The 8,621-nt window shown below is 36.5% G+C and overlaps 1 protein-coding gene across 2 annotated transcripts in view; it reads left to right on the plus strand.

Annotated features, from left to right (window-relative positions):
- LRRC1 (leucine rich repeat containing 1) overlaps positions 1 to 7,849 on the plus strand; it is a 75,541-nt gene extending 67,692 nt beyond the window's left edge. Inside the window, exons 11-15 of one of the 2 annotated variants that reach the window (XM_072855181.1) lie at positions 1,699 to 1,814; positions 2,725 to 2,897; positions 4,450 to 4,586; positions 6,476 to 6,595; positions 7,791 to 7,849. In XM_072855181.1, coding sequence (XP_072711282.1) covers positions 1,699 to 1,814; positions 2,725 to 2,897; positions 4,450 to 4,586; positions 6,476 to 6,595; positions 7,791 to 7,847 — 603 coding nt within the window. In that variant the 3' untranslated portion in view covers positions 7,848 to 7,849. Of the gene's footprint in view, positions 1 to 1,698; positions 1,815 to 2,724; positions 2,898 to 4,449; positions 4,587 to 6,475; positions 7,716 to 7,790 lie in introns of those variants that run through there. The other variant, XM_072855182.1, reaches the window with a different exon arrangement.
- Positions 7,850 to 8,621: the final 772 nt, after the last annotated feature.

Raw genomic sequence — 8,621 nt, forward strand, 5'->3', positions numbered from 1 at the left:
TGCTGCTCCTAGAGTACACGCAGGGCCAGGAAAGCTGATACTCTTGTGAAATAGCTGCATCCTAAAGTGCAGTGATTTGAGGGAAACCATCCCAAGATCTTGTTTTGTCAAGAGAATGTTGTGCTCTAACTTTGTGCTGTAAATAGCTTGTGAATCAGAAGCCTTGAGCAGCTGATCTCTGCTTTGTTCCATTAAAATGTATTTATGATACAAAGGAAGGTGAGTGGATATAAATGCTCCATTTGTTTGTTTTATTTTCTAAGTCACAGTTACATCCTTTTAAAATGGCTTTTTCCTTGGTAAATAGTGTAGGTTAAATTGACACGATTTTTACTTTGACTAGTGGAAAAGCTTTTGTGGTATTTCTCTGTAATCTCAAACTTGGGTTTGGACTCAATTGTGGGTTTTGCAAAGACAGAACTGACAGTTAACTAGAACACATAAATAATTTCAGCTCAGATTTGGGGACTTCTGACCAAGGTGTAGTGACATGTTGGCTATATTGTGACAGAAGAACCTTTGTACATGTGTGTGACTATAGAAGTCCTCTAATTTTTGAACTAAGATCTTTCAGTAGGTTTGCTGTCTGTAGTTAGGTTCTAAGTCCACTTAACTTGAAAGCTTTGAAAGGTGTTGGGCTATTTTGCCTCTAATACCTGGAGTAAGAGAAGAAACTCCCCCCTCCCCCCCCCCCCCCTGCCCCCCCCCTTCTCATGGTGAGTTTTGGAACTGGCAAACAAACAGCAGTGCTTTTTGAAGTTCTGTATGATAAGCAAACAAAGGTAAGTTGCCTTTGTGAATAGGAACAAAGAGTTACTTGAAGCAGCTTTCAAGTTGCTAAAACTAATAATCTCAGTGTTTATAGGAGTAGTAATTGCCATCTGGAACAAAAAGGTGGAATGCGTTTTTTTTTTTAAATCAAGTGTATGGGGTATATTTTTCTGAAAACATGTACCTTTGATGCAAAATATAGACATTTTAAGGGTAAAACTGAAAAGTCCCATCTTTTGCACCCAAAAATTAGCTTTAGAATGCAGATGCTTATGTTTGGAGAAAATGGTAGAGACAGAGGATATTAGATTAAATTGGCCAGTTCATATGGGAATCATCTTGAAATTAGATGCTTCTAATAAAACAGGGCATCAAAGATGTTACTCTAAGTCTTCTACTTCTTATGAACTCTTCATTACTCTTTGCAGACTCAATAAATGTTGGGAGTTGATTTTGGTTTATTTAGTGTTTTGCCTTGCCTAAAGCCCTGTTGCACTTGCTTGTATCTAAAGTTACCGTGAGGAAAGAAGGAATTAATATGTAAAACATTGAGCTAGAAAAAGTTGAAAGTTAAAGCTAGTATTTTTTGTGAGAGTCGTCTGCAAAGTGACATCCATGTGGTTACTGCTCTCTTCCTGGCTTGGAAGGCTCTAAAAGGTAGGTAGAACCCGACCTATTTGTAAAGATATACATTATTTGTAGATACAGCTGTTCAAGAAACTGCTGCAACAGACTTGCTTCAGGTCAGGCTTCTTTTAAGCTAACACTTGTTTGCAGTCTGTACCTCTGGGTGAAGTCTCTGGCAGGCATCGTAACTTGAATGTGCTATGACATATTACGTGACCCGTACTGCATGCCTTTGTTTATACTATCGTACTGCAACAAAACCAGACTTTTTTTTCCCCCTGCCCCTCTTCTCTAATACAGATTGGGGGGTGCTGCAGTCTTAACGTCTTTTCTGTACGTGACAACAGATTATCTCGAATTCCCTCTGAAATTTCACAAGCCACTGAACTTCATGTCCTGGATGTTGCTGGAAACAGGTAAGAGATTTTTGTATTGTCACATTCTTTTGCTGGATTTACTTAATATCTTTTGTTGTTAGAAAGAATTACGTCTACGAATGAAGTAACAAAAAACCAGTTATGACTTTTGTGTTAGCATTACTGTTGAAATTGTCAAAGTAGTCTTCCCCCTTGGCCCAAAGTAGCATAAATTGTGTGTTGTCATGAGTATGTTTTCTGGATTGCTTTGACCCTGAGGAAAAGATAGGATTTTAAAAAAAATCTCTGGATTTGTGTATTTCTGAAATAAAACTGAAAATCTAGGCAATTTGGTAGAGCTTCAGCTGAAACTACTAGCCTTAATGTCAAATAACACTAATATTGAGTGTCTTATCTTAGAGTTACGGTGCAAGTAACAAATAATGCCACTTTGACCTTGTGGCTTCTCATGAATCTTAGTTGATATACGTCAGACATCAAAATGCAAAAGGGAGTGGATTGAAGCATAAACCAGCAAATTAGTTCAATTGCTTAGCAGGAAGTTAAATGGGGAAAAAAAAAAAAAAGAAAAGCAAATGGCATCTCATCTATGCAATGTAATTGTCTTAGGCACTTGCATATTTCTGTTCTGGCAATTGTGTATATATAAGGCTACAGAGCAGAAGCAGCTGTCTGCCTTCCAGGGCATTTTACTGCAGTAGAAAAAGCTCAGCATTGTTATCTGTTATTCACAGCTACAGAGAATTATGGTACAAAGTTAAGCTGCAGATTCTTTTTAAAAAATTGAGTAGTTGGAGTTGATGACTACTGCAATGGCTTCTGTTAGAGGCATTAATCTCAATCCTGTTTATTCCAACTCGGGGATATATATTTATGAGTTGACTTCATGACTATCTATTAAATCTCATAGAGATTGCACTGACTTTTTAACTTTTGTTTTTTGAACTAGGCTGATGTATCTTCCCCTGTCACTGACTACCTTAAAGCTGAAGGCTTTGTGGTTGTCTGATAACCAGTCCCAACCTTTGCTGACGTTTCAGACTGACACAGACCCTGAAACAGGAGAAAAGATTTTAACATGTGTATTACTTCCTCAAATGCCTTCTGAGCCTGGTTGCCAAGGTAGGTGCCTAGAGTCAGTTTTTCATTGCATATATAAGTACTTCTTTGTTTACTGTATTGTCTGTTACATAAAGGTTTGTGAAACACGCGTAAGCTCTAATGAGCAAAGTAGCAAAGTTCTGGTTGAATTTTCACTTTTAAACTTTTTGCTTGTTTGTTTGTAATCATACTAGTTTTCAGAAGACTTGAAAAACATGGCTGTGAGTGTTATTGAAAATGCAATGACAATAGTTACAATAAATAAAATACAGGCCTGGAAGAAGACTTGATCATATCATTATTCTGAAGCTTGCCAGTGGGCCAAGTAGTGGTGTCCATATTTGTGTACATTGATTATAAATCTTAAATACATATATATGTAGTGAAAATCGGTGGCGTTCCAACTACAATGTCTTTACCAGAAAAATAATTGCATAGCTAGGAATAAGCAGTAGACACTTTTTAGCAAGCTAATTTTCTTTCAAGCAAAGAAGCTGTACAGTAACTTTATTATATTCTTCAACAAGTGTAGAATTGCAGTGTAAGTTGCTTTTACCTTTTGTGCCAAAACTTGCCTCCGGGTCAGGTGGAACCATAAACTCTTTTTCACTGTTGGCTGGGTTGCTGTTTCAGTAACTTCTGGATGTATTTTGTCCTCAAGCTTTTATAGCGATGTGTGAACATTCAAGGGGATTCATCTGAGCTAATATTTAAAGTTTTGCTGTAATCACTGGAGAGTAATTTATCCTGTCCAAGAACAGACTTTTAAAAGAAACCATGTGGACTTCTTCTCCACTGTGTACAAAGGGGGCCTGAGGAGAAAAGCTCAGCTGTAGTTCTCTGTATTGTAGATACCCAAACTTACCTAGATTAATTCCACTCTTTCAGTACTATGCAGCTGGAGCGAATAGAAACCATTAAAGCAATAGAAGTGTAGAAATGGCTCTGGTTTGTGTAAGCCTCTGGGTTTTAAGAATACAAATTGCATTAAAAGTTAAAATAAGTAAACGAATTAACCCCTTTACATTTAGAGAAGAATAAGCTAGCTCAAGAAGAGTAAGTGAGGTAGAGTGACTTTCTCTAAAGGTCTCATTACTAGAAATTAGATTTCTTCCTCTCCAAATGAATCTCACGGCTTCAAGGGTAGAAGGCTTGGAATTAAGATTGTTGGACGTGTATGCCTAGCAATACTGAAAGGATAAGGTCAGTAAAAGCAATGATCCTGTGTTACGGAGTGCCATTTAGGGAACTGGCTAAGGTCAGATGGCAGCCATGATCCAGCAGAAAAGCATGTGTAGTGGCAAGTATATTAAATTGGATAATCAGTACTCTAAAACTGCCACAAACCTGAAACAGTCCAAGTACAGAAATTTCTCATTTATACAGAAACTATTTATTATGTGTACTTGATAACAGAAAATTAATGCAAGTTCTGTTTTCTATCAAAAAATAGAGATAGCCAGTTGTAAATCTTGGATGAGTGATTGGTTGGATATTGCAGTTATTAACAATACAGCATGTTGATGTTTTAGACTTGCTGTGAATCTTTAGTTACATTTTGCTGTTCTAACAGATAACCTACCACGATGTGGTGCACTGGAGAGTTTGGTAAATGAAATGTCAGATGAAACATGGAATGAGCGGGCAGTGAATAGAGTCAGTGCAATTCGCTTCTTAGAAGATGAAAAAGATGAAGAGGATAATGAAATGGTATGTTTTCCAAGCCTTTGGATACCTGCAGACACTGTGACTTTAATGCAAAAGTGTAAAAAGCATCTGAGCTCTCTTGCTGTAAATATTTTGCTGCGACTGCATGCTTTTTGCGTACGTTTGTAGCACAACCTGTTCATGTTGACTGACGAAACTTTTCATATTGACTTAAAATGCCTTTTTTTTTTTTTTTTTTTTGTTCTGCTTTGAATATAACTTATGTTCTGATGCAGGACAGTCTTTGTTTTACTTTGTTTTCCTGTGTCTGCTCAGGATGTTTTCTTTCCAGAAACAAGATAAGATCTTTCTCTGCATCTGTGAAGCTTTACTGCCTGAAAGTATATAGGGTCTAATTTAGGATTCCAGCACTCTGGCATGTGTCTCCATTAAGTTTGCCATTGTTTGTCTCTCTAATTTCTATTTCCAATCTCTTTCTTTCTCTCTCTCTTTCTTTCTTTTTTTTTTCTTCCACCATTTGCATTGAAACAACCATAGTGTCCATAAACAGCAAGAATGTTGCTCATTAATTTCCCCACTTAAACAAAGGATGCGGGAACATCTGTCACTGTACTTATACGACCTCTCCATTAAGTTGGGCTCTGCATGTCCTGAAGATCAAAATGCAATGTGATCTTTAGCTTTACTAACTTTTATTAACAATTAAAACTCTTTGTAAAGCTTAAGACTGCTTCAATCAGATTTTCAGCATGCTTCTCTGATGCTCTAAAAACTTGCTGGTGGTCCTCATTAGAGCTCAGCTTGAGATGCTTCAGGGCACTCTCTGGATTGTAGCACACTACAAACATGGTCTTACTTTAAAAAGTGACTATAAAAATTCTTAGTTAGTGGGGAAATAAACGTTTAAGTTTTCAAGTGAAGTGGTTGCTTAATCCAAAGCATCAGAAACTAACACATGGTTCATTGACTGATAAGGGAGTTCAGAATGATGTTGCTTAACAACTGTGCCAACCTGAGAATGTCCATACAATAACGAGGGCTCAGGTGTTAATGATAACTGCTTTCAGTCATGGTATTGCAGCCTGACTTGAGGCAAGAACCTTTTTAGGGGAAAAAAGTTTATGATCGTACTGGGGAGGAGGAAGGGCGGATTTCCAAAGCAGTCTTGACCAATTCAGCCGTTACAGGTCATCAGCTCCACTGTAATCTACGCAGTTTACATGTATACCACTGAAAAGTAATTTCATGTATATATGTATTATACTGATACGTATTTGTGCAATTATTCTTGGTGTTCTGTTGGTCTCTAATCTGGATGCCAACTGGGGTTTTCATAAATTTTGTTTTCCTTGTAAAGGTTTCAGCACAATGATGTTAGATGTTCTTATGTCTAAGATGGGAGAGAAATGCTCCCTGTTCTTCCTTTCAAGATATTTGTTCTTAATTGACAAGAGAACCAAACTGTGTGGTGGGCTGGAAGGCATACAGAGCTCCACACAAACATGTATTTGACACTGTAGAGAGATCTTGTGGGATTCTTTCAAAACCAGCTGAATGTTTTTTGTTTGGAATGTGATCTTAAATCACTTGGATGGATTTGGGGGGAAAACAAAAAATTTCCAACTGTATTTATGAAAGAATCTTCACTTCATAACTTGTAATTGTACTTCACTTGAGTGGCTTTCAGATTAGTAGGTCAAGAGAGGAAAAAATTTGCTCCTAGACAGTTCTTAAAACCTCTTTCACTGTCTTCATAAACAAGCAGCTATGAAAATGACGTTCAACATAGAGCATCATAGTTTGAAAAGGAAAAGGGGTGGAAAAAAAAATCGATACCTAATATTTGGTATGTGAATGCTAAAGCCTTGAAAGTGTATGTTGTTTTTCAAAGAGACGAAGGCAAAACCACTTATTGCACTGTTTATTTTTAGAGAACACTTCTAAGGCGAGCCACTCCACACCCTGGAGAATTAAAGAACATGAAAAAGACAGTGGAGAATTTACGGAATGATATGAATGCTGCTAAAGGACTGGATTCAAACAAAAACGAGGTCAATAATGCCATTGACAGAGTGACCACTTCTGTGTAGAGTTTCATCTCCAGGTTTTACCTCCTGTGTCTTCCCCTGCTGTTGAAATGTTCCTGTCGTCTTCTGGGACCTCACTGAGCCCCTTTTTGTTTTTAACCAGAACCTGATTCATCATCTCCATATATGTGAAAAGTGCTGCCTACTGGAAGAAAGTGCCTTATTTCATCCAGGCAGTGAACCAATAATTTCCAAATCAATATTGTAATTTTAATAGTGCTAGGCTTTTTTAAGTATAATACACTACTGTATGCAGAATACAATATTTTTGTCTTAAACACAGGGGAAATAATGCTTTTCTTTTCCAGAGTGCTGGGATATCTTTTTCCCAGTGGCTGGATGTGCTGGTGAAAAATATAGTTTTGTGGAAAATTGATACACTTTTTTATTTTTTGGCAGCTCAGATGGTGTAAATTTTAAATTTTTGTATAGGACTTTCATAACAAAATGATGTATTTCATTTTTAAGAGAAAATTTATCTTGAGCGGTACATATTTTAGTATTTGTGGAAGAGAACAAGTTTCATGGACAACTGTATTCATTCATTTGTACCACCCGTTGTGCCTTATTGTGTCCTGTATGTCATATTAGTCTTAAATATAGCAATTCTTGGGGAAAGTGAGTAGATTTAAACTTGGTCTCCTGTTTTAGATATGTTTTTCTTTTCAGACAGTAATTTGTTGGGATTTTTACAGCGGAGAATTTATGTTTATATCATGGGATTTTAGGTCGTGAAGCACAAATATTAGTGTTGTAAACAGAATTAAGATTAAAATGACCAAACTGCTATTGTTTATTACATGATGCACTCACACTTTAACTTAGTTGTAATGAAACATCTTGTTTTGGATGCTGTGTTGCATTGCAGTCACTAGAAATTCATGCTTCCGTTTTTTTTTAAATGTGCCATCTGTAAAATAACTTGAAAAACAGCACGATAGACTTTCCGAAGCACAGTATGAAATTAGTTTTATGTATTATACAAGAAAGCATGATTCTTTAAAGTGCTTTGGTGGTTTTATATAAATATATAAAACCATAATAATAAAAAAAATCTTTAAAAGCTTCAGTAGATTTATTGTATTGTTAAAATAGCAATTAAAGTATGTATGAATTAATACTGGAATTTACTATCATTGTTACTGTGTTGCACTTCCAGTGGTCCAATGCTGATTTCAAGGTCTTATTAAATCTGTGGGTTCTGGTTTGTTTATAAAGGTAAGTATTAACTGAGTTGAATTCAGTAAATAACAGTTTTGCAAAAGGCTGATAAAGATTGATTTTGGTGTCTCTGGGTTCTGTATGTGCCACGAACTAACAAAGACCACTAACTTGTTGAGTGCAGGGACTTGAGCAGTCTGAGTTTAGAGCAAAGATTTGACATATTTAGTGTGAGCTAATGCAATGAACCCAAATTTCAACAAAATGAAAGACCTGACACTTCATGTATGGCTAACCACATCCCTTCTTCTGCTGAACATTTCTTCTAGTAAACATTGGTTGTATGAGGGTTTCTGGGAGAAGATGGGAAAAGTCGTGATAACTTCTGTGTTAAAATTAGTAACTGCAGTATCTGATAATTTTTGTAATTTAACCTTTTGATTTGAAGCTTTTACAAAAAGCACTGCTTTCTTTTTGATTTTGAACAAGTAGGTGTTGCAAGTTGTCTGCAAATATTCAAATCTAACCTGGCAAAATACATAAATTTTTATGATTTCTTCTCATCCCAAAGATTCCTCATTTAAGCTTCGAGGCATGGTCTCTTTGCAGGAGCTGCTGCAGGTTGATAGGTGTTAGGTTAGCTCACGGGTAGCGCAATTTCATTCTTCCCAAGGCAGAGTTCTGCCAGTTGTTCTTGGTAAGCTGCTATTAAAATAAAACCAGAAAGAAAATGAGGGTTTAGTACAGTTGTCTCTAACCTTGGGCAGAATTTTCTTTTTAAAGTATTTACTGGGATTGACACAACAGAAGTTTAAAAATGTAGGAAACT

The sequence above is a fragment of the Ciconia boyciana genome, chromosome 3, assembly GCF_034638445.1.
Source record: "Ciconia boyciana chromosome 3, ASM3463844v1, whole genome shotgun sequence".
Classification (NCBI taxonomy): domain Eukaryota; kingdom Metazoa; phylum Chordata; class Aves; order Ciconiiformes; family Ciconiidae; genus Ciconia; species Ciconia boyciana.